General features: G+C 33.6%; 2 protein-coding genes across 2 annotated transcripts; both read right to left on the reverse strand.

Moving 5' to 3' along the window:
* Positions 1 to 14,655: 14,655 nt before the first annotated feature.
* LOC132270415 (receptor-like protein EIX2) lies at positions 14,656 to 15,504 on the reverse strand. The gene is made up of 2 exons (XM_059771595.1): positions 14,826 to 15,504; positions 14,656 to 14,696 (listed from the first exon to the last, which is right to left on the reverse strand). The coding sequence occupies exons 1-2, from the start codon at positions 15,502 to 15,504 to the stop codon at positions 14,656 to 14,658; spliced, it is 720 nt and encodes a 239-aa protein (XP_059627578.1).
* A 459-nt stretch (positions 15,505 to 15,963) lies between these two features.
* Positions 15,964 to 17,505, reverse strand: LOC132270416 (receptor-like protein EIX2). The gene has a single exon (XM_059771596.1). The coding sequence runs from the start codon at positions 17,503 to 17,505 to the stop codon at positions 15,964 to 15,966; it is 1,542 nt and encodes a 513-aa protein (XP_059627579.1).
* Between the last annotated feature and the right edge of the window lie 10,449 nt (positions 17,506 to 27,954).

Consider the following 27,954-nt stretch of genomic DNA (forward strand, 5'->3'; position numbering starts at 1 on the left):
TGAGAGTAGGTTTCTCTCTTTCCTTTAAAAAACTGAAGGTTATGTTTTAAGCTGATAATTTTGTTTTGTTCACACACAAAGAAAGCAGCCTGTTTTGTAATTTTTTGTTTTAAGCATGACCTGTTTTAATAAATTATCATCTAGAGACCTAAATATGTTTTAATATTTTTAACTCCAGCAGTTATAAGATAATCATTTTTATCTGATTAACCAAAGATAGGGCCATTCATTTGTCCACTAGTAAAATGCTTAGGCTGTCAAGGGCAAGAGTACTGTTCGAATTTTGAGAGTTTCCGCTTATGCAGATATAAGGTCAAAGATTTAGGTTATCTTATCTGTTTATCTGAGCACCCTTGTTAACTTGAACTCACTTGATAAACTCAACTAAAAAAAGCCTTTTTCACAACAACTTTGGGGCGGCTACATGAATTTTATTTTTCCATTCCATTATATCCAAGGCCATAGCTTTAGTTAAACTGCATATATTACGATATCCTTCCTTAGTCTTCCCCTTCTTGCAGTGTGACCCTCAATGTTAACCATGCCACTCTTCCTAACTGGCGCACTTAGTGGTCATCCTTGCATACGACTGTGATACCCCCGGATTTCCGAATGCGGGTTAGCTAGGCCCACGCCCGAATACTCGAGGATATCAAAACAAATTGATAATAAACGAACACAGAGTACAAAAGAATAAAGAAGAATAAATAAAATGCTGACAAGAAACTAAAATGATAATCTAATAATAAACCTCAGAATATATTTTCATTAATTAATAAACTCTTCTGATACAACTGATCCTCCAAAATACAACTCAAGAATCCATACTGTGTGGACCCCTAGAAAATCCAAACTAAACAAATGACAGCAATAAGTTTCTAAATCAAGAAACTGAATCATAAAGAAACTCCTATGTAGCATCGGAAGAATGAAGTAGACCGATCCCGGCTCAGCACGAACAACCTCTACTCCTGACGAACACCTGAATAATAATGGTGGGTCAGGCCCACAAACAAGTTTTACTATACTACAGTCCAAGCAGAGATCCGATACACGTATACATTCTAGTCAATCCAACAGTAACTAGTAGTCCGTATATATATATATACACGCTAAAGGAACCTCACTAGACTATAGGGTTGTCTCAACCTGAATAGTAGGCAACATGCAAAACGCACAAATAGTGGGCATGAGTACCTAGACCTACCAAGGTATATAACTACACTATATATAGCTACACAACCCTAGCGATATACGCGTCCTAACCACTGATCCTGAGACTCAAGCTCATATCATGGAACCATACTTATATATATATAATTTAGTAGCCATCCTATCCAGTATAAATTAATCGTCCAAAAGTCATTCAACTTGTTCAGTTGACCTGACTTGAATATAAGTAGGACTTAACATTTTAGTTCATCCATTTCCTTATATAATAAATTAATCCACCATAAGTCATTCAACTTGTTCAGCTGACCTGATTTGAATATAAGTAGGACTTAACATTTTAGTTAATCCATTCCCTTATATAAAATATGTAGGACTTAACCGATAAGTTAATCCATCCCTAGAATGCCACCGTCCCATACCGGTGCATTAAACCACACAATCCAACAATTGATGTAACGATTAAGGAAATACATCAAACAATCCAGAAATAACTATGATAATATGATATCAAGTTATCACAAAATAGGAATGACTTAGTATTTATTTAAGCTTCCTATATCATATGTCCTATACAAATTGAATCTTATACATGATGATATTTTATTATACCGTTAAATAAGCATTCTCCATATCCAATTCATCCTACACATTTAATCTCAATTGCTAAAACATTTTAAAAGACTAAATCCATTCATTTCTTTAAAACATTCAAATAGCAAGCATCATTATGATTGAGTATATTTAAATTTATTTAAACCCAAACCTAGTTCCTATTTAATGTTCAGGAATTCTAGGCATGTATTTACATTCTACCATTCCACAGATATGAAAAATACATAATTTAAATATATAAAAATTCACACCGGAAATCAAATCAAAATCATGCATTTATCAATTCATAACACAAGAACAAATATGAACCAATTTCATAAAACTTATGTTCTAATCCAATTAAACATGCATAATTATTTAATTTTACGTGTTTAATAAATTCTGGAATTTCCTAGGCATGTACAGAAACACGAATCAAAGAGAAAGAGATAGAAGAAGAACTTGTCTTAAACTTTCGGATTGAAAGTTAAACTTCTTCTTCCTTGATCTTCTCTCTACAGGGTTTTTTTTTCTTCTTTCCCTTTCTAACTCTCTCTCTCTCTAGAATATATCACGTGAATATTTTTAACCCCCTTTTACAACCTATAGCTATATATTTATAGGCTAAATAAAATAACCCTAACCCTTTTCCCAATCCAAGTCCACTTAAAAAAAATATATATATATATATATATATATCTTAAAATATTAAAAAGGTAAGTAAAATATATTACGTATATAATTTATGTATATCTTTATTAAATAAATAAATTATACACATCCCATTATTTATTAATGGATTATCCAATAATACTTAAGTTACCATAATATTATAAAGTAATTTAAAACATAAGATGTATCAAATCTATGTATATTTTTATTATTTAAATATAAAACATATACATCAGATTAAATATTATTATCTAAGTTACCATAAAAGTAATTAATAAATTACTTTCCCTTTTATATATATTAAAAAGGTAAGTAAAATATATTACGTATATAATTTATGTATATCTTTATTAAATAAATAAATTATACACATCCCATTATCTATTAATAGATTATCCAATAATACTTAAGTTACCATAATATTATAAAGTGACTTAAAACATAACACGTATCAAATCTATGTATATTTTTATTATTTAAATATAAAACATATACATCAGATTAAATATTACTACCCAAGTTACCATAAAAGTAATTAATAAATTACTTTCATTTTTATATATGTATATAATATATATCTATATATATACATACACAACTATCCATGGGTAATAATCTATACACATCCAACTTCCTATCCAAGTAGTTCATAGGATCCAATTGGTTGGCCCATTACTACTAATAATAACCATAATTGAAAAATAAAATAAAATAATAAAAGAAAAGAAAACATTTAATTTACAATTAATCAAAATACCATTTAAGGACATAATCTAATTAAACAATTAACACATAGACAAATACAAATAATACATAGACACATAATCAAATAATCAAGTAATACCTAATTCAATTAAATATATAAGCAATTAGTCAAATAATCAATTAAATAATTAAAAATACAATTAAAATAAATAAATAAATACCGAGACTATTCTTTTAAAATTAGAGGTATTATATTCTTTCTCCCTAACAAAAGGAATTTCGTCCTCAGAATTCGCCCTTACTTTCTTCCATTATGCTTGGAAACTGTGAGCGAAAAACATCCTCCTATCCCCAAGTAGATGCAACCTCACTATAAGGGCTCCACTTAACTCCAATATACCAAGTGGTATACAGGGTTCCTATATTGTAAGAAACACAATAATCATACAATGCATAGGTTGTATTAAACAATAACGTAATCCTCTCATTTCGACAAGGGAATGATATACATACCTCCAAATGCCATAGAATATACGCACAAACTCTTATGCACCCAACGCTAATAATTTGGTAACGCTAATCCAGAGGCGACTGCCTCAATTGCGAAACACAATCCTCTAAAAGTCAATGTAATAAGTAAAATTGACCTTTCTCCAAAAATCATCTTTCTTCCTACATGGAAAACAGAACGAACAAACTACTCCCTAATTGAAAAACTTTAGTATACGAGTTCAACTATTTACAACATCCCATTGTCGCCTCCCAACCACGCACAGTTCAATACAAAGGGAAGTATCTCTTTCCGACATATTTTTAAATGAAGTCGAGGTCTGATTGTACAACCCTTACTTCCATTTCCAACCAATAAATGAGAGGTATGCATTGTGAAAGATACAAAACCTCCAAAGTTGTCACACTAACCTCCTTGTGCCAACAATATCACAGACAAAATTCTGACAAGTGAAGTAAACACTTGCAACTATTCATAAAAATCTAGGATATATGCCTCAAACATATCCTTTATGGTCTAATTTAATCTCTCGATTAATTCCTTCGTCTATAGATATGAAGTAGAACTGCTTCTCTAAAATCTTCATAAAGCTCATTCGAAATAGCACTTTGCATCCACTAAGATGAACATCCACATGTTATAATACCACTATCACTGAACTATAGAACTACTATGAAGTTCTAAAATAAGCATCACTTAAATTTATTTCCTCAAGCAATATTTCTCAATCCACTAATCGGATTCCATATGGAAAATTAAAATTCCAAATCAATGTCGATCCTTCCCATCGACCGTCACTCCTATTTAATTCAACTTCCATATTTGTGATAGGAAGTGGCTAAAGATTCCTATGATATCCGATGATCAACTTTCACCTTTGTAGCAGGGTATAAACTTAGGGCAATTATAAATGCATCCTTATCTGTATCTGTTCACCAAAACCGATATTTGATGTCATAATGTACCTTCTAACCGTTTGATCACACCAAGAAAAATTATAAATTTTTTAGCTCATTCGCCCGACCGTTATATCACTATTTACAGAAACTACTAAATCCTCCTCGAGTACCTTAAACTCCATCTGAGTAAGGTAACACCGTCTCCAAGGTTAGCTCTAATATTTAAAGTTGACCTTCTCAATTACCGTAGTAATAACAAGTGTTAGTATTACACCAGCTATAAATGCATCTAATAACTTAACAACTAACCGAAAGATTTAAATATTCTATCGTTTGTTGAGAGCATCCATTTACATCATTACTTCCACCAGACGGAACTTGATATAAAGTGTGAATCACCACTATAATCCATCTAAACCATCTCGTGATCCATTCTATTCGTATGAATTGAAGTCCTACCAGTTAGAAATAGACAAGAATCAAGCTGACCTAATGTATCAGTCAACCAATTTCCCATCCAGAATCCTAACCCTTGTGTAAAATTAGAAATCCTGCAACTAAATCTGTAAAATGCTCTCTTATTTCCACTTTAGTATAGGAAATGGCTGCAAAAGATCTAGTGATCTTTGATGGTCCATCTCTACTATCTAATAAATATTATACTTAGAGAGAAATCACTATGTCCCTTCTCCTGCCTATCGTAAAGCATCATGTTTCCACCAGAATGAAGAACTAAAAGTTGTGAAACTCAGTCCGTGCATCCTCCATCTAATTTGTCTATAGAAATTACCGTTAGTTCAGTACCACCAGCTTTCGTCTGTACCCAACGTTTAAATTGGAGAATTTTCAAAAGTGAATTTTGTAACTAAATCTATCCACCACTGATCCGTGATAAACTTGTCGATATTAAAAATCAATCGGTAATTGCATTATCAATAGTCAACTATGACTTTAACTCAACAAAAGTCAACAAACTACGACCTTTCCATACATACCATGCATCGCATCTTTATATAGGTGTTTGGTCTCACCATCTTGTCTTTGACACACACTGATTCTTTAAGACAAGTTAATGACAATCCAACTTCTTTGTCTAACTTCAAAAGAATATGATCTTTCCATCCTCTACATAAGTCATCAATTTCCTTGCAACAGCTGATTGTTGCAAATTGTGACTAAAAAAATAATTCCATATTATTTATGGAAATGAAGAGACTTAGTTTCCTCCTCCATGTGCAACACCGGCAAATTCCTCCTAATGACACACCCTCTTGAATAAATTCTTGATTAAGAATTTACTGATAAATATTTATTCAATCTCCTATCCTCATTCGGTGTCATTCTAATAAGTACTTAATCCCATACTAAATCCTCCTTCTGACTTGGTAACAACTTCTGAAATTTTCAAGAAGATGTTCAGCAAATCCAGCACCTCTGACATATCATCATGGCGTTATAGTGATCTTTATTTACCACTACCTCACGCATACCGAAACATTAACAATCACCAATATCATGGCATTATAATATGATACAAATCCATACCTAACGTAAAGTATATCAAACTAATCGTTCAAGATTGTTTAACTCGTAGTGATGGTTTAATTATCCCATCCCAAAACACACCATAATGATACATGTCCAAGTCCAATAGATTGGCTAGATTTATGTGTATCTACCAAATCCTACGACCGTATGCTCACAAATCTAACGTAAATAACACTATTACACCATGTTATTAAAACAATAATTGGCTGATCACACACTTATGTCCCCAACTAAACCACATACCAAATCCCGAGTAATTAACTAAAATAAATAAATAAAACACGTATGATAAACACAATAAAACAAAATATACTCCTACTTAGGACATCGTTCTTTCTAGAAAAGAAAGTCTCCTTTGAAATCAACCTTACTAGATTGTTTCAAAATTTCCTTTTATAGTTTCGTAAATAATCATTCAACCTCGAAACATATCCTTTAAAACATTGTTTAAAAGCACAAATGTTTGCCTAAGCAAATACCAAAGCTTAACCCTCATCCTCCTTATATGCGGAATGTAAACTGTTTAACTTGACTTTATAAATCGAATTAGAACGTCACAACATAATACCAATGCCTTTTTATATGTGATTTAAAAATTATGTATTTCGTTCTGATAAGAACACATCCGATCCCCAAACTCTTGAACAATACTTCTTATATACCTCTTTTAGAGATGATAAGAAAGCTTAATTATTTGTAGATTGATCAACCCCAATTCTACTAATAACATTCGCTATACTACTGGTAATTCAGATCACCTCGTGCGATCATCCATCTACGAGATTTAGTACCCTCTCTATTGGATGCACATAAATCTACTCCATTAGGATCTTCTTCGGCTCCTACTCCTCACTTGTTTCCTTTTTTAGATCAACTGAAGTCGTGTTGGCCCCGATATACGATGACCTATCGCGTACACCTAAATCCTTCCTTGGCTTATATTTTTAAAGTAATGGCAAACGAACCTAAACCATCGATCCCTAACTCTGCCTTCTGGCAACGAAATCAATAACGTACTCTTTTACTCCTTTGGGTCTTTATCGCTTTCGCCTTGAACCCATCCTTTTCCTAGTACCAACCATTTTATGACTACAGAATATAATTGACATCAGCTCCTCCTACCAAACCGTAAATAGAGTACGACGAATCCTAATACGGGCTCTAAGTTTTAAGAGACGCAACGCGAAAGTCATATAACGAAAGACACTCCTAAGGACACTTGAACCTGGAGTGCTCTGATACCAACTGTGATACCCCCGGATTTTCGAATGCGGGTTGGCCAGGCCCACGCCTGAATACCCGAGGATATCAAAACAAATTGATAATAAACGAACACAGAGTACAAAAGAATAAAGAAGAATAAATAAAATGCTGACAAGAAACTAAAATGATAATCTAATAATAAACCTCAGAATATATTTTCATTAATTAATAAACTCTTCTGATACAACTGATCCTCCAAAATACAATTCGGGAATCCATACTGTGTGGACCCCTAGAAAATCCAAACTAAACAAATGACAGCAATAAGTTTCTAAATCAGGAAAATGAATCATAAAGAAACTCCTATGTAGCATCGGAAGAATGAAGTAGACTGATCCCCACTCAGAACGAACAACCTCTACTCCTGACGAACACCTGAAAAATAATGGTGGGTCAGGCCCACAAACAAGTTCTACTCTACTACAGTCCAAGCAGAGATCCGATACACGTATACATCATAGTCAATCCAACAGTAACTAGTAGTCCGTATATATATATACACACACTAAATGAATCTCACTAGACTATAGGGTTGTCTCAACCTGAATAGTAGGCAACATGAAAAACGCACAAATAGTGGGCATGAGTACCTAGACCTACCAGGGTACACAACTACACTATAACTAGCTACACATCCCTGGTGATATACGCGTCCTAACCACTGATCCTGAGACTCAAGCTCATATCATGGCACCATACTTATATATATATAATTTAGTAACCATCCTATCCAGTATAAATTAATCCTCCATAAGTCATTCAACTTGTTCAGCTGACCTGACTTGAATATAAGTAGGACTTAATATTTTAGTTAATCCATTCCCTTATATAATAAATTAATACTCTATAAGTCATTCAACTTGTTCAGCTGACCTGACTTGAATATAAGTAGGACTTAACATTTTAGTTAATCCATTCCCTTATATAAAATATGTAGGACTTAACTGATAAGTTAATCCGTCCCTAAATGCCATCGTCCCATACCGGTGCATTAAACCACACAATCCAACAATTGATGTAACGATTAAGGAAATACATCAAATAATCTAGAAATAACTATGATAATATGATATCAAGTTATCACAAAATAGGAATGACTTAATATTTATTTAAGCTTCTTATATCATATGTCCTACACAAACTGAATCTTATACATGATGATATTTTATTATACCATCAAATAAGTATTCTCTATATCCAATTCATCCTACAGATTTAATCTCAATTGCTAAAACATTTTAAAAGATTAAATCCATTCGTTTCTTTAAAACATTCAAATAGTTAGCATCATTATGATTGAGTCTTATTAAATTTATTTAAACCCAAACCTAGTTCCTATTTAATGTTCAGGAATTCTAGGCATATATTTACATTCCATCATTCCACAGATATGAAAAATACATAATTTAAACATATAAAAATTCACACCGAAAATCAAATCAAAATCATGCATTTATCAATTCATAACACAAGAACAGATATGAACCAATTTCATAAACCTATATTCTAATCCAATTAAACATGCATAATTATTTAATTTTACGTATTTAATAAATTCTGGAATTTCCTAGGCATGTACAGAAACACGAATCAAAGAGAAAGAGATAGAAGAAGAACTTGTCTTAAACTTTCGGATTGAAAGTTAAACTTCTTCTTTCTTGATCTTCTCTCTACAGGGTTTTTTTCCTCTTTCCCTCTCTAACTCTCTCTCTCTCTCTAGAATATATCACGTGAATATTTTTGACCCCCTTTTACAACCTATAGTTATATATTTATAGGCTAAATGAAATAACCCTAACCCTTTTTCCCAATCCAAGTCCACTTAAAAAATATATATATATTAAAATATTAAAAAGGTAAGTAAAATATATTACGTATATAATTTATGTATATCTTTATTAAATAAATAAATTATACACATCCCATTATTTATTAATAGATTATCTAGTAATACTTAAGTTACCATGATATTATAAAGTAATTTAAAACATAACATGTATCAAATCTATGTATATTTTTATTATTTAAATATAAAACATATACATCAGATTAAATATTACTACCCAAGTTACTATAAAAGTAATTAATAAATTACTTTCCTTTTTATATATATTAAAAAAGTAAGTAAAATATGTTACGTATATAATTTATATATATCTTTATTAAATAAATAAATTATACACGTCCCATTATTTATTAATAGATTATCCAACAATACTTAAGTTACCATAATATTATAAAGTGACTTAAAACATAACACGTATCAAATCTATGTATATTTTTATTATTTAAATATAAAACATATACATCAGATTAAATATTACTACCCAAGTTACCATAAAAGTAATTAATAAATTACTTTCATTTTTATATATGTATATAATATATATCTATATATATACATACATAACTATCCATGGGTAATTATCTATACACATCCAACATCCTATCCAAGTAGTTCGTGGGACCCAATTGGTTGGCCCATTACTACTAACCATAACCATAAATGAAAAATAAAATAAAATAATAAAAGAAAAGAAAACATTTAATTTATAATTAATCAAAATACCATTTAAGCTCATAATCTAATTAAACAGTTAACACATAGACAAATAAATATAATACATAGACACATAATCAAATAATCAAGCAATACCTAATTCAATTAAACATATAAGCAATTAGTCAAATAATCAATTAAATAATTAAAAATATAATTAAAACAAATAAATAAATACCGAGACTATCCTTGAAAATTAGGGGTATTACAACGACCACATTGGATACTTACTCTTTTATTTAATTAACTAAAATACAATTTTCAAACTAAAAGCTTTAGTCCACCCTTGTGATCAAATCAGCTTAAATAATCCAAACCGAAGAAGTTCTAAATTTATGTGGTCTTTAACTACTATTATAGTTGGATTTTTCCTGATGGAAAAAAATATCATAGGCTTTTAGGTATTTGAGTCGTAAGTGTCCACTGCTTTGAACCATGGGATTTCTGAAGAACTTATTTATTATTATAGAGCAGAGACTATTCGTGCCACTAGATGATTGAAAGATGTTGCCCATAGAAAAGTAGTGGAATGCATAAAGTAAGAAATGTTATGGCAGAGTTGTGAGTATAAACTAATTATCAAATGAAATGGGGATTTTGAGCAATCAAGAAGCATGCTGATGAAATGATTATGGCTGAAATGAGGATTTTGTGATGATGACTGGTAATACAAGAAACATTAATGTAACAAATGGATACATTCATGAGAAGTTAGAGGTTCACTGTTGAAAAGACATGTAGAACAATCATTTAAGATGGTTCGTTGTGTACAATGGAAGCCGTTATGTACAGAATAGTGGTTAGATTCATCTCGAAATAATAACAGAGATAAGAATCCCAGAAGGACGAGGTTCAATATGATGATGTGAGGAAATGGTTGTTTGTGATTTAATTAAGGGAAAAAAATGTACTGAATGGTGGACAAATGTGTACCCAACCAGGGTTACTTTGACAATTATTACAGAACATGGAACGGAAACAAGAGTGCACTATTCTTTATTAATGTGGCATGATTTATGTAGATTTATGTAGATGACGTAATTGAATGTGTAAGGTAATTTTAACGGTGAGAGCGATGTTTTGAACTTTGAAGATGAGTAAGGAAACAAGTATTATTGAAAGAGAAAAGCCAGAATGAGGTGCACCTCATTACACCATTGGGCTGTCTACTATTTAAACATGATTATGTCAATTCCAAGATGTGGACCTGACTGTTTGAAAGCGAAATAATCACATGGTCAAAGTTTTGTATCAAAATTAATTTATGGTAAACCACATGTTTCTATCAAACTTTACATTCTCTTTCTTTTGACTAAATTTGATGAACTAAAGCTTCATATTTTTCTACTAGCTCGTATGATTTTATTTTATGGTATTTTAATATGGTTTATTTATTTTTAATGGTAGAACCATGTTGTGTTTCCGTGAATATTGGAGAACTTGTTTAATACTTGTGGATTTAATACTTGTTTAGACATTGTTCTAAAAAGTTCAATTGTGTTATCATTACAGTTGTTTATTTGTTCTTTAAATATGGTTGAACAAAAACTTATTACAACCTCATCATCTTTGTAGGCATGGGACAAATTATATTGATAAGTTGGGTTTTGCATCATTACCTGTCTGGAACATGAAGACATGGAAGGCTATGGTATGGATTGTCTCAGAAATTTGCATGTCAATGTAGGAATCAATTTCAATGAGAATAATTAAGCCTTATTGTTTTCTCAATTTCATTGAACGCAGTCCTTCCTCTTGGTAAAGATCCACTTGCAATTACTTACTTATGTTTCAATCACAATGGGAAGATTTTAGCAGCTGCTGCCACTGATGGAATGATTCATATTTGGTATCCTAGGCCAATATTGTTTTTCTTCAATTGAGTGTTAAAGTCCCCTGGTTCCGCGGTTTTAGGCAATAAATTCATATACTTTATTTCTTCTTCTTTTGGGAAGGTGTTACAGGATGCGGTTTATAGATTTGTTTTTTAAATGAAAACTTTAGGGCCAAAGCTTTTGTTAAATTACTTGCTATATCTTTCCTCAATGATTCAACCCATGTTAGTTTAGTCTGCCTCTTCTCCTATCATTATTTTTAATATGGACCACATCCTTCTTCCTCGTTAGTCTTTGCTGTATATGAGCAAACCATCTTTGTTGATTCTCTCCCATTTTGTCTCCTATTGGTGTCATTTTAAATCGTCCTATGAATGCGTTAATTTTATTCTTTATTAGATTACCATACATCTGTGCCAATCCCTTGCATTCTTTTTCTCTATCTTCTCAATAATGCCTTTGATGACCTTATTTATTAGAAGATTCTCATTCTGTGAATGTGCTATTTTCAAGCTGTCCAACATTTTATACCATAAGTATGGCTAGTTTGATACAATAGTTGTTTATAAATTTGCCTTTTAAATTTTAGAGCTATACCTCAATCACATAATATACCAGCAACACTCCTCCATTCAACCCATAACACTTAAAATTAAGCACCATTGATTCTAAGATGAGAATTTTAAGTTTATAAATAGAGGACTTCTTCAATGATTGTTTTAATTCAAGTGTTCTTTATTTTTTATTTTTGATAAGTAAAAGAAACGACAATGTGGTCTTTAGTGGTATATGAAGTTCTCTTCACTTAAAATTTGATTTCATTAAGTGATATTCAGATTGCGTACTTAATTGGAGAATCATTTATTATATTAATTGAGCTATCAAATGTCTTAGTCCTTAAATAGGGTACCGTCCTAAGTTTTGTAGTGCGACTTTTTAGATTGATACCATGGTAGTATGTTCAACTTCCATTGTCTCTCTTAATTTTATAAAATTGATATGATCTTATTTCTTTAATGGTATGGTGTACTTGATATTGCGTGAAAGTTATTTGACCATGCATAGAGGATTAGCCTTGGCGCAACAATAAAGTTCTCCATTGTAACCTAGAGATCACGAGTTTGAAACATGGAAACCGCCTCTTCGCATGTGGAGATAAGGCTTCGTATATTTGACCCTCACTAGACCCCGTAATTGCGGGAGCCTCGTGCACTGGGTTTGCTCTAGTTGTAGTATGCATAGTTTATAACTTTTTTTAATGGTATCTTCAGAATCATTGTACATTAATTTATGCAGAAGGAACTGTGGTGACATCATTGTGTTCCATTATGTAGGTTTTGCAACCGTGATGATTCAGTTTACTTTAGATATGAAATGACTTTAGATGCTAATGGGAGAAGACTCTTGGTAACATCTGGTTCAGTTAGAGCTCCCATATATCACGTAATTATCCATTCTCTCTCTCTCTCTCTGTGTGTATATATATATATATATATATATATATATATTTGTATTGATACATTTCTCACACACGTAATTCTGCAATGTATTGATACATCCATATTATGAAGTTTCTGTCTAATTTTTCATTTAGTTTTGATTGGTTGGAGAGTTGGAGATCATCGGATGAAGTTTTTTTTCTTTCCTAAATGATCGTCGGATGAAGTTGCCGCAAGCAATGATTCAATAGAGGTTTCTGTTGTGTTTTCTATAGGCCAATTATGTTTTAGTCTTTTAGTTGATGAATATTGTGTTATAATATAGTAATGTTTTGGCTAGAAATATTCATTAGGTGACTAAAATAATATTGATATGAATGGAGTACTAATATGAAAGATGAACATTTTATAGTATTATTTTTCAGTATATTTGAAATTATAAAAGTAAAAATAAAATAAGATTTATAAAATTTAAATGTGCCACGTGATTTTCTTGTATTATAAACTTAGTAACTAATAAACCAGTTGAGATTAATGGAGGATGCATGCAAAGCTGTAAATTAAGCGGAAGGGAGGGGGAGAAATACATCATGATGTTACTAAAACTGCAATGGCCGGGGGTAGTTTTCCTTTACAACTATATATAACTCTCTCTTCCGGATGGATCAGATGAGGAAAAATGTAGAGCTGCATCAGCTCTTTGATAGTTGACCCTATTGTTCTTTAAAAAATATTGTTCTCTAAATATATATATATATATATATATTTTTTTTTTTCTTTTTGGATTTTTGTTTACCATGGCAAGTCCATGTTATGTATGGTAACATCTAGAATCCTAGGTTGGTATGTAAAGAACTGACCTGCACATGTTTTACTTTGTTTCAGCATTGAACTTGTTAGAGGATGATAACATTACTGAATTAAAAAACGAGATTATGAAAAAAAAAAAAAACTTTCTTTTAAATTGTACATTTGAAAGCAAATATTAGACAACAAACTATGTAATATATTTATTTTGGATCATGCCACAACCATTCCTCATACAAAGAGTCCAACACAATATGGCCGTGTTCAATCAACATTAACTAAATCTAGTACAAGTAATAGAGAGGCCTAGGAGACAGCTGCAGTGCTAGAGGGTATGCAAAACTCGACGTTGCCCGGCAAGTACTTGAAGTAGCATACACCGAAAATGCAAAACAATAGAACAGTATAAACAATGTAAGCAATTTGTTTAATTAAAATGTGAAATTCAACAATTAACATTACTTGACAACTAGAGGAATTGTCTTCTATTTATTTTTATTTTTTATTATGTTGGGTAAAAATGGTAGTTTTGATGACTAGATTTAACGTGTTATAGTGTCATTCAAATATTGAATATCTAGCTAATGGAAAGGGAAATTCAAGGTGTGAAATTGCAGCAAATTCAAAAACATCAAAAAAATATATTTACCTATTAGCTATGAAGCTGCCTCCACACTCTGGCCATATTCGCCGCTGTTGTCACATAGGAACAATTAGAACTGTTATTAATAGTGTCATTCAAGTATTAAAAATCTAGCTAATACAAAAACAAAATTGGAGTGAAAGTGTAGGAAATTCAAAAAAGCCATATGAGATATGTACCTATTAGATTTGAACCCGCCTCCTCAATCTGGCCATATTCAATGTTGTTGTCACATAGATCCAATCTTTTATGTTGTTCAAGAACTTGAAAACGACATGTTCCCATGAACGTTTGAGCAATAAAGTGCCAAAGACCACCAAATCCAACCCCAAAACCTAGCCCCTTGCTGACATAAAATTCTCGGTTTATGAACCCATCCTCATTTCCTTGAATGATATCATCTTTACCGACAGAAGGTTCCATAGTTGTTTCATCTCCTGGGCACTCATTTGGAAGTGGAAGCCTGCAAAGTTCATCATTTCCAGAATATGCAGAGGCATCAAAGCTTTGCAATTGAGTGTTTGATGGAATTTTTCCGGACAAGTTATTATTTGACAAATCCAAGACAGCAAGAAAATTTAAACGAGTGATGCCTGTAGGAATCTCACCAGAAATTTGATTTCTAGACGAGTCGAGAGATTCTAGCATTTTCAACTCACCAATCTTTTGAATGACATGTCCATTCAATTTATTTCTCGATAAGTTAAAATAATTCAATTCTACAAGGCTCGAGATTTCTTCAGGAATTTTTCCAACTAATCTATTGCCAGAAAGATCAATGCCTACTATTAGTGCTAAATTATTTTTGTACTCACTCTCTTTCCCTTTCCATAGCACCAATGCATTATCTACATACATATTCTCATAAAAAGAAGAACCACTTGTATAAGCATGATAGCCATGAGCAATGTTTCCTCTAGATTTATTCCACCAAACCAAAGTCGTAAAATTATTGAAGCACAACGGTATAATCCCAGATATGTTGTTTTGGGAGAGGTCCAAGATTTGAATAGACTTGTGATGGCATATTTATAGAGGTATGTGTCCTTGCAACTTATTCAACCGCAGACTAAGAACAGTTAAATTTGTCAAATTTGTTCCTATCCATGTTGGTATTTTTCATGATAATTTATTTTCTCCTATATCAATGATCTTCAAATCACTACAGTTCTTTAATGACAAAGGCAATTCTCCAATGAAATTGTTATTGTGTAAGTGCAATGTTTGAATTCGATAGAGGAAACCCATAGAGTTAGGAATTTTTCCAGAGAAATTATTGTTAGCCCAATTAAGGATGACTAATTCATGCATATGCATCTAGCAATCAGGAAGCTCCCCTGATAATCGATTATTTGAGAGGTCAATAAAGCTGAGAAGCTCATTGGTTATGTTGCATAAGAAAGAAAGTGACCCAGAAAACATATTTTTAGAGAGATTCAGAAGTGTGATGTTGGGAGGGAATAGTGGAATTGGACATTCAAAATGATTAATGCTTAAATCTATTACAGGATAAAAAACTGTCTTCAATAACGTTAAATTAGGCACCATGCCATTCATGTGGTTGGAAGAGAGATTTATGTAAGACAGTTGAGGAGATAAATTCCAAAACTCCCTAGGGACAATATCTGAAATTCCAGAATTAGAGATGTCAAGCTCAGAGTAACTGTTTTGAGTTAGAAGCCAGTTTGGGAAACGTGGGCCCATCTGGCAAGACCTCAAGCCTATGGAATCGAGTTGAAAAAGAGGATTCCAATCAGAATTGAAGTTTAAAGATAGGGAGTTACCAGACAGAAACAAACCCTTCAAGTTGTTGAGATTTGAGAGGTGGGTTTCGGAGATTGTACCTTGTAAAGAATTTGAAGAGACGTCCAAAATTTCAAGCATGAAAAGTTGCCCAATACTTTTGGGTAGTGGTCCAGTCAAGCTACTGTTTGAAAGATACAGCGATCTCAATGAAGATAATCCTTTTAAATCTAGTAAAGACCCACTCAATCGATTGTTCCAAAGAAGCAACACTCTCAATGAAGATAATCCGGTTAAATCTGGTAAAGACCCATTCAATTGATTATCATAAAGATACAATTCCTTCAAAGATGAAAGTCTTGTGATGCTGTGAGGCAGTGAACCACCAAGTTGATTCCAACCCAAACTCAATGTTCGTAAACTAGTACAGTTCCCAATGGATTTTGGAATCCCACCTTCAAGTTGATTGACAGAGAGATCAAGATAGGCAAGGGAATTTGAGTTTCCGAAAGAATCAGGGATCAGACCTTGTAAATTGTTACCAGAAAGGTCTACATGAACAAGACTAGTATTGAAATTGAACAACCAACTGTATATTGAAGAATTGAAAGAATTGGCGGATAGATCAAGGACAACAAGAGACGATGCAGAAGAATTTATCAATGGAAGTTGGGGTGAAATGATACCAGGGAGATGACAAACACTGAAGTGCAATTCCGTTAGGAGAGGGAGATTATTGGGTGCTTCCATCCAATCTATTGCATTGCTAAGATTAACCCAGCTCAGATCAAGGTATCTTAATAAAGAAAGATGAGAAACCCACTCTAAACTTTTTACACTCACTTCATCATTATAGTCCAAATCAAGAGAACGCAATTCAGAAAGATTCCCAAACTGATTAGGAATCGTACCGACAAAATCATTATATGAAAGATTGAGGTATTGTAAACTGCTAAAGGAACCAATGAATTCTGGGATATGGCTCCCTGTAAAATTGTTGAAACTGAGGTCCAAATACTTCAAATGCTGCAATTCAAGCAATGAAGGACTAATCTTACCTCTCAACGGCTGATAATCATTTTCCCAATCAGGCTGGGTATGAAGGTCGAGCAGCATCACATGACCAGTGCGGTTGCTACATCGGACTCCTCTCCATCTGCAGCAGTCTTCAGTTGAGTTGCCCCAAGAAAAGAGAACGCTATAATCCTCTCCCTCTCTATGCGCCTCACTACTTTACCAACACTTGAATTACTGAATAATCCAAGAGCTGGTTTCATTTTCAAGCACAATATTACTAAAAAAAACCACAACAACCAACACTTTGAAATGTTTCATTTTCAAAAGCGGTGAAACACTAAAACTCGTGGTTTTCTTTATCATCTTTAGCCATGTGATGACCCCTATTTATATTTTATAATACTTGCTGAATGTCTTTTTTTTTTTCTTCGTCCGTCGTCTCGCACAAGACAAAATTTACAGATTTAAATAGGGCATCCAAAAGACAAAATATCTTCCTTGGAAAAGTATACAATACATTCATTGCGGTGGACCCATTGAAGGATCCATTCACTGCTGCAACGTTAAATTCTTAATTTTGAATTAATTGTGTCCAAAATTAATGTAAGAAAATATTGTTGAATTTTTGTCTGAGCCCTTGAGATTATTATTATTATATTTTTCAATTTATTTATGTACTTCATCACCTTTGTAAAGTCCGTACAAGGTTTAAAATTTAAGTATTTTCAAAGACACCTGAGTGTGTTAGTTTATTTTATTATTATTGTTTAAGTCTTTAAAATCTTTTTAACGACAAACTTAGTAATGGTTGGGTCAGTATTGTTGTTGATTTTACAAACTTGGCTATACATCAATATTTGATGAATAACCTCGTAAATCTGATAATCAAATTTGCCATCTATGTTCCATTCATAAATGGTCTTGCCATGAAAAGATTTCTGTGTATGGAAATAATCTTCTTCATACAAGATATCTTGAGGTGTGGGTCTGGGATAATAATATCTACTCGGAGCAGGGGCTGTATTAGAGTGGATATTCTTATCATAGACTATTCGGTTTAACTCAGGCATCTGAGTAAAATCATTTTGGAATACCTCAATATGAGGTAACACATTTTCAGAATCAGAACCAATTTCAGATTCATCATGGGATAAAGTCTGAATTTTAAGTCCTTGGATTTTCTGAGTAAGAAGAGTAAGAAATTCTTCATTCTTCTTAGGATGGGTAAGATTGAAGCCTTGAACTTCAATTGCAGGTTTGACCAATGCTTTGGATAAGGAAGCTTCTGGAGGAGACGGTTTAACAGTAATACACTTAGTATTAATTGTATTTAATACCGTGTCGATTCCTGTTTCAATTTTCCCAAGCTGGGACCCTATCGTTTGTAAACAAACATTAGTATAATTGTTCTGCCTGTAAACATGAGAAATGTCCTTTTTAGTAGCATTACAGGATGGATCAATTATTCTGGGTTGGCTATAAGCCTTGGTTTCCACTTTGGAACCACTGTCAGGGTCAATTCTTTTCAGAATTAGATGTTCAGTGGGAGGATGGACAGAGTGAAAAACCTTATCTTCAGATGTGGTCCATGGTTTGAGAAAATCATCCAATATGTTTATATTAACAATAGAATGATTGGTCATGAAGAACCAAGAAACAAAAGGTATAACCATTTTGCGTTCTTGTAAAAATTCATAAAATTGGGTTTTAAAAAGCTGTAATTGATTTTGGTCAAAAACTTTAAAATACCAATTTCTGAATTCTTTATATTGATCCTGTTGAAATTCAGTATTAATGGCAATTCTATCGGGGACAAAATCCATTAAAACTAATATTCATGAGGGTCATTGATGTCTGTAGGATCATCAAATTGATCCTTGACAGATTCATTTCCGATTCCCATTTCAGATGGAGTTGGGCTGAATTCAATTCCAAATTGGCGACGAGACATACCTATTGGTGCTTTCTCGTAGACTCCTCTTGGAATTTGATTCTGAGATTGCTGTATTCCTTTCAGCTTGAGTCTATTGGCACCAACCACTTCAGGGAGATCTTCCTTTTGGTAATCCAACGAGATCGAATGGCGAGAAGGAGGACAAGAAACATGATAAGGAAGATGACTTCCTTTAGATGATGTAGATCTAGGTAGATCTATGGATTTTCTGAAATTCAGAAAAACATCACCATCTTGGTCCTGAATAACACAGTCTAAGCTATGATTAGCAATTGGCTGTGCTAGAACGGCATTAGAAATCATCCAGTGTTCAGGAAATGTTATCTCACTCCAAGGAATCATCCTTTTTGTGGCAACATTTGATGTGTACATGTTGGTATCCCATAACGCTGTTACTCCTTTAGAGTCTTTGCGTATGGCATTGGGACACATAGTATCAAGTACTTTGTAATGGATGCGATAAATAACACTTATCACTTCCGATCCAAGTAAGTAATCATACCCATAGGTCTGAACACGAAGACTAACTGCCTCATGGATGTTTTTATCTGTTAAAGATAAATTCAGACTAGGATAGACATTAAAATAAACCGGTCCATGACATAGACTGGTTTCCAGTGCACCCATCAAGGAAGGGTGAAATTTCAGACATCGATCATCCCTAAGGGTTGCTTGAATACAAGCATCCATACCTAACAAGGTTAAAGGTTTAAAAGCAATTTGAATTAAACCTATATGGATGTACTTATATTTATGTATGTGCCTCTGAAGGTCACGGGAAGACAATAACTTAATTATTGTATCCTTAGTGCTTAATTGCATGGTTTGTTCCATGGTTTTTACAGTCCATAGATCAGTTAAATTAAGCATTCCGATTTTGTAAATGCTCTTAGCACTTACTGGAGGAATAGTTCATCTGTTCAATTTATTTTGAACATTGGTCCATTCTACTAATTCAGTATTTTTTACCAATTCTAAATCTTGGTTTTCCTGTACTCCTGAAGAGGAGGAAGATGGTTTTAACATGGCTGTTAAATATTGTTAATGCTTAAAGGTCTGTATAGGATAAATATTATCATATTATGTAATGAACAGTAAGTTACTATTCTGTCGTCGTTCTGCTTAAGAGAGATTCTATTACTCGTCTGTCAACGATTTACTGGAAACAATACCCTGTGCAGCAATTTAATGCAAAAGCGGGTTAAACATTCCAACGCGACTTTTGGACGACCCATAATGGAATCTGGGATAAACATAAGTTGGACAGAATAGTAGTCGTATTGTTCATAACATAATTACAATAATAATCATGCTACCAGTACCTAAGAAGCATTAACAATAGAAAATTAAGCCATCATGGCTCTGATACCAATAAGTTGAAGATCGATGTATGATTAATATTAATAACTAATAACTACCAATAATAAGAAATGTAAACAGACTTACAGAAAACTTTCTTTATTGAACTTCCAAGCTAGTACAGAGAAATATTACAAAAGAGAGAAAAGGAAATTGAAAGATACATTGAAGGGAAACTTTGCCCTCTATTTATACATAAAAATGGACTTGAAATTAATATTTTGAAGTCCGCATAGTGCATGTGATCGTGTGCTGTAAATAATGCAGTCGATCGGCCCACCACTAAGTTCTGTCTCCTTATCTGATGGAAAAGAGACATCTGATGAAGGAAATACTGTAGAACCAAAGACTTTGGGAAAAGTTCTTTGTTTTCTTCTGTCGGCAGGATAAGAGGAATCTTTACTTTTTAGGTGGATTCATCTTGTCCATCAAGTGACTGATGAGAGAGTCCCAATAGTCGGCTACTGTAGGCTCATCTTCAGAAATAAGATCTTCATTGGGATCTTGTGCATAACCAGCGAGACAGGAAAACTGATTACCTTCTTGACTGGTCTGGCTAGAGACTGATACCATGGATGCATCATCTCGTACTGGAGGTGTGGAGGAATCAAAAGATTTAACAAATTTGGTCCTCATAAAATCCATGCATTTAACCATTAAATCGGCTTCGGTAATTAATGGTTGTTGTTTTCTGATCATATCTTTAACTAGTTCAAATGGGTTAAAGATTTCAGGTTCTGGAATAGTTAACTTTGGAATATTATCCATGTATTCCAGTGTTTTCTTTCTGATCTGATGGAGGAGGGCTTGGATAGGGTCTTGAGTCATGCCGGACCACCATCTGTAATAAAAGATCCTCTGCAGGACTGGTAACTTGTCAGTGGTATAACCACATTGGAAATCCCATTTCCAGATCCAAGGGATTCCAAATTCAGTAAAGAATAATAGGGTGGATTTCCCTACAGGAATATTATCCTGTCCCCTTAATTGAGGATGAAATTGTTGCCATGGCAAGTATAAGTGCCTAACTGATTCTGGCAACATATCCAGATCAGGGCCAAATATAGCCCACCAGGGTATAACCCAGTTTGGGAAATCAGCCTTAACGGATTGAGGGCATATCTTGAAAAACCAAGAATGCTTATGCTTCGGATTTTGATAAAAGAACGAATATGTCCAAGCTGAGATATAATCCCAATAAATGTAACTGTGACCATAGGATATTTTCCTTGGCAAATTAGGATTTAATCCCTAGTCACTAGGCCGTATAAGCCTCTTAAAGATAGCTTTACTATAAGTAAGAGGACTATCTTTGGAATTCGGAAATTGTTTCGTGTGGTTGATCTCCACAGAGGAAGTTTCAGTAAGAATGGCTTCATAGATATATCTATGGCGACCATCCGGTGCAACATATTGTTGAGTTTGGAAATATCTGGATTTCACTTCCCAAGGATCTGGCATCCATTGCTCATCCTGCGAATCCAGTACCAGTACTGTTGGAATATACCTTTGATTAGGTATCCATGGAGTTTCTTGTTCAAGAACCTCTTTTATGGTGGGTTTCTGTTGTTTTTGTTGTGTACTGCTGCTTCCTTTAGAAGGTGTGAGCAGATCAGCAACATGTTCCAAATATGGAAATTGATCATCAGTGAGTGGTATAACCACTTTGGCCTTAGCCTTATTTTTGCCACGAGCCTTTGGAGTATTACCCCGGCCCTGCCCATGGGGGGGCGGATTCATGAACCCTGCAAAAATTCACGAGTTAGAAAATCAGGTAAAGAATTAGAACTGCCTTTAATATATTCAATAGAAAAATCAAAAGCAGATAAATCAGCTTGCCAACCAGCAAATATCTGTTTGGAAACCAAATTCTTTACATCTTTTTCTAGTACTTGTTTAGCAGCACTACAATCAATGCGTAACAAGAATTTCTGATTGATTAAATCATCTTGGAATTTATAAATGCATTTAACCAAAGAAAGAATTTCCTTTTTGATGGTTGAATAATTTAATTGTGCATTTTTCCAAGTTCCTGAAGTGAAGCGAACAAGCTCCTCTGTTCCTGTGTTTGGATTTTTCTGTTTAAGAATACCACCGTATCCAATATTGGAGGCATCTGTTTCCACAATTTTGAATCATGAAGAATTGGCTAGAGCTAAGCAAGGAATTTGTTTTGCTTTGAGTTTAATCTTCTGGACTGCCTTGGTGTGTTCCAAAGTCCATGGGGAAGGAGATTTCCTTAACCTGGTGTACAAAATTGCTGTATCCTGTGCAAGATCTCTGTAGTGATTTCGAATATAATTCAAACTACCCAGAAACCTCTGAAGTTGAGTTTTATCCTTGATTTCATCTGGAAATTTAGAAGCAAACTCAATACTGCGATTAATAGGTCTAATTTTCCCATCACAAATTTCATGTCCAAGAAATCTGACCTTAGTTAAAAACAGTTTTAGTTTAGGAGCAGAGACTACTAAACCACTATGGTAAATAACATCTTTGAAAATTTTCAAGTGTTTATAATGCTGATCTATTGATTTTGAAAATATGAGAATATCATCAATATAAACAATAGAAAATTCAGTGTAAGGATTAAATATGTCATTCAAAATATGTTGGAATTCTGAAGGGGCATTTTTTAATCCAAATGGCATTACTGTCCATTCATACTGTCCAAAAGGTACACAAAAAGCTGTTTTGTACATGTCCTCTTCGGCAATCTGTACCTGGTAACATCCAGATTTCAGATCAAATTTAGAAAAGATTACAGCAGATTGTAACCTATCTAAAAGATCTTTGATGTTGGGAATTGGGTATCGAATCCAACGCAAAGTTAGATTAAGTGGTCGATAATCAATAACCAATTGAGGAATTCCTCTTTCTTTTTCAGCATTTTTATTGACATAAAAAGCTCTGCAACTCCAGGGGGAGTAGCTAGTAGTGACAAGCTTCTTTGTCATTAAAGAGCTGATTTCAGTTTTGCATAATTCCAAGTAGTCAGCTTTCATATGGCTGGGACTAGCTTTAGAAGGAATCATGAGATCGGTAAACCCCTTTTCATAGGGTAAAGAAACAATATGCTTCTTTCTTGCCCAAAAAGCATTAGGAATCTCACTACAGATTTCCTTTAGAAAGTTTTGTCGTATGGACGCAATTTTCTGTTGCTCAGTGGGTTGTACCAATCTTTGATTAATTGCTAAGGAGGATACCTCCTTTTGCAAATAATTCAGTTGCTTTTCCTTAAAGATAATATTATCTTTAAGAGTATTGATATGCTTGTTTACTGGTGGGGTCAAAAACTGAAAAGTGATTGACTGACCATGTAAATTAGAGCATATTCCATGAGAATCAATTTTCTCAATTGGCATGATCAAAGCTAAAAAGGGAGTGCCCAAAATAACTTATTGTGCCATATTTCTGATGAGTAAGAAAGTAGATGGTAAACAAATACCTTCTTTACAAATGAAAACATGATTAAGTTTATACTTAATCTGCATCTTACCACCACTTGCACTGGTAAGACCTTGAGTGGTTTTCTCAAAATATTGGGTAGGAACTAATCCTTCCTGGATACAGTTCATATCTGCACCACTATCCACTAAAACAATAGCATTAGTGATAGTGTACTCTTGATTAATTACCAAATTGATAGATATATACCATTTTTGGTAAGTAACTTGATTCAAGAGTTGGAGATAATTCGTGTTTGCTGATTGAGGGACTTCAATCTGGGATGATGAAGTGTCAGTTACAGATGTTGCTTTTAAAAGAGTAAGTTCCAGTTCTATATTAGTCTGACGAGACTTTAACTGACGAATTTCTTCCTTTAAAAGATTAATCTCCATCCTAAGATCAGGGAGATTAGCAGGACGAGAATTGTGTCCTTGGTGTTCTAATCTGCTTAGAACTTCTTTCATGCTGTAATGATTTTCTGCTCTCAGAAAATCTGGATTATCCATATCCTCATTAGATCGTGCCAGAGCAGAACCTATTTCAAAGACTTTCATCTTGATTTGAGGATCCTGGATATGATCTATAAGATCCAATAAGGATTGTTGAGTCGAAGTCAAAACATTTAAACTTAACCCATTCATCTCAACAATTGCCTTATAATAATCATCATGAGTGGGATTACAGGAACATCTAGGATTTCTAATTTCTGCTTTAGAGGAAGAAGAAGACTGTAATTCCATAACAACATCCCCATAATCACTTGATGATTCTGATTCAGAAGAACTAGTATTAAGTAACAATTTACTTAATTAAAGTCTCAGTTCTTCTTCTATGTGAAGACTACTGAGTTTCTCCTTAGTTCTGCACTTGTTTGCATAGTGGCCTATACGTCCACATTTGAAACATTTAGCCTCAGCGTTGGGCTTTCCTTTACCCTTTGCTTTAGGAATATATTTCCTTTTAGGCTTAATATACTGTCTAGAATTATCCTTTTCTTTTGAATAATTCTTTCTTTTGGAATACTTCCTTTTATAAGGTTTTTCAACCTTATTTCTTTTCCTAGGTTTAGGATAAGATAAGGGAGTCTGGTAGGCAAATTGATCACAAAATTCACCTACTTCCTTTCTACCAGTTAATCTTTGTGATTTTAACTGGGATTGTAACTTCAGATCATTACAGAGAGCTAGACCTTCCTGGATTACAATGTTGACTAATCCACCATAGGTATAGTTTCTGTAAGGGATAGAGGTACCATTATTCATATCTCTAAGCTTTTTCCTGATTCTTTCAGCAAAGAAGGTTGGTAAACCATCTACAAATTTGGCTTTCTAGTGCTCATGATTTGCATCATTGAGTTGGAGAACCTTTGCCAAGAATACATCTTTATACCACCTGAAATGAGTTAAAGATGGACATCTTAGATTCTGTAGAAGTTCACGACTGCGTTCACTATTAGCACCTTCAGGGCCAACAAAATGTTGGATAATTGTGGTGATGAGGGTATAAATCGCATCTGGAGCAGGTCCTGATTGTTGAGTAGCTTCATCTTTAACAAGCTTGGTAGCAGAAAAGATTTGAGCTTTCTGAACGTCAGTGAGGACATTATCCCACCATCCTTTAAGGATTCCTGTAAACCAGCAACGACAAACTTAGCAATGGTTGGGTCAGTATTGTTGTTGATTTTACAAACTTGGCTATACATCAATATTTGATGAATAACCTCGTAAATCTGATAATCAGATTTGCCATCTATGTTCCATTCATAAATGGTCTTGCCATGAAAAGATTTCTGTGTATGGAAATAATCTTCTTCATACAAGATATCTTGAGGTGTGGGTCTGGGATAATAATATCTACTCGGAGCAGGGGCTGTATTAGAGTGGATATTCTTATCATAGACTATTCGGTTTAACTCAGGCATCTGAGTAAAATCATTTTGGAATACCTCAATATGAGGTAACACATTTTCAGAATCAGAACCAATTTCAGATTCATCATGGGATAAAGTCTGAATTTTAAGTCCTTGGATTTTCTGAGTAAGAAGAGTAAGAAATTCTTCATTCTTCTTAGGATGGGTAAGATTGAAGCCTTGAACTTCAATTGCAGGTTTGACCAATGCTTTGGATAAGGAAGCTTCTGGAGGAGACGGTTTAACAGTAATACACTTAGTATTAATTGTATTTAATACCGTGTCGATTCCTGTTTCAATTTTCCCAAGCTGGGACCCTATCGTTTGTAAACAAACATTAGTATAATTGTTCTGCCTGTAAACATGAGAAATGTCCTTTTTAGTAGCATTACAGGATGGATCAATTATTCTGGGTTGGCTATAAGCCTTGGTTTCCACTTTGGAACCACTGTCAGGGTCAATTCTTTTCAGAATTAGATGTTCAGTGGGAGGATGGACAGAGTGAAAAACCTTATCTTCAGATGTGGTCCATGGTTTGAGAAAATCATCCAATATGTTTATATTAACAATAGAATGATTGGTCATGAAGAACCAAGAAACAAAAGGTATAACCATTTTGCGTTCTTGTAAAAATTCATAAAATTGGGTTTTAAAAAGCTGTAATTGATTTTGGTCAAAAACTTTAAAATACCAATTTCTGAATTCTTTATATTGATCCTGTTGAAATTCAGTATTAATGGCAATTCTATCGGGGACAAAATCCATTAAAAATAATATTCATGAGGGTCATTGATGTCTGTAGGATCATCAAATTGATCCTTGACAGATTCATTTCCGATTCCCATTTCAGATGGAGTTGGGCTGAATTCAATTCCAAATTGGCGACGAGACATACCTATTGGTGCTTTCTCGTAGACTCCTCTTGGAATTTGATTCTGAGATTGCTGTATTCCTTTCAGCTTGAGTCTATTGGCACCAACCACTTCAGGGAGATCTTCCTTTCGGTAATCCGACGAGATCGAATGGCGAGAAGGAGGACAAGAAACATGATAAGGAAGATGACTTCCTTTAGATGATGTAGATCTAGGTAGATCTATGGATTTTCTGAAATTCAGAAAAACATCACCATCTTGGTCCTGAATAACACAGTCTAAGCTATGATTAGCAATTGGCTGTGCTGGAACGGCATTAGAAATCGTCCAGTGTTCAGGAAATGTTATCTCACTCCAAGGAATCATCCTTTTTGTGGCAACATTTGATATGTACATGTTGGTATCCCATAACGCTGTTACTCCTTTAGAGTCTTTGCGTATGGCATTAGGACACATAGTATCAAGTACTTTGTAATGGATGCGATAAATAACACTTATCACTTCCGATCCAGGTAAGTAATCATACCCATAGGTCTGAACACGAAGACTAACTGCCTCATGGATGTTTTTATCTGTTAAAGATAAATTCAGACTAGGATAGACATTAAAATAAACCGGTCCATGACATAGACTGGTTTCCAGTGCACCCATCAAGGAAGGGTGAAATTTCAGACATCTAGCATCCCTAAGGGTTGCTTGAATACAAGCATCCATACCTAACAAGGTTAAAGGTTTAAAAGCAATTTGAATTAAACCTATATGGATGTACTTATATTTATGTATGTGCCTCTGAAGGTCACGGGAAGACAATAACTTAATTATTAAATTATTAAATTTAAAACTTAAAATATTATTGTAAAATTACAAAAATGCCCGATCTTCTTCCTTCAACGCTTCTTCTTCCTTCAACACCTCTTTTTCTAAAACTCCATATTATGTACATGTTTTCTTCTATTCAATTGGTTATGCTCTGCAAGTCTCAGCAATGTATGTGTAAACTTTGG

The sequence above is a fragment of the Cornus florida genome, unplaced genomic scaffold (assembly GCF_030987335.1).
Source record: "Cornus florida cultivar Cherokee Brave unplaced genomic scaffold, ASM3098733v1 CherokeeBrave_3.0.0_Hap2_Chr08, whole genome shotgun sequence".
NCBI lineage: Eukaryota > Viridiplantae > Streptophyta > Magnoliopsida > Cornales > Cornaceae > Cornus > Cornus florida.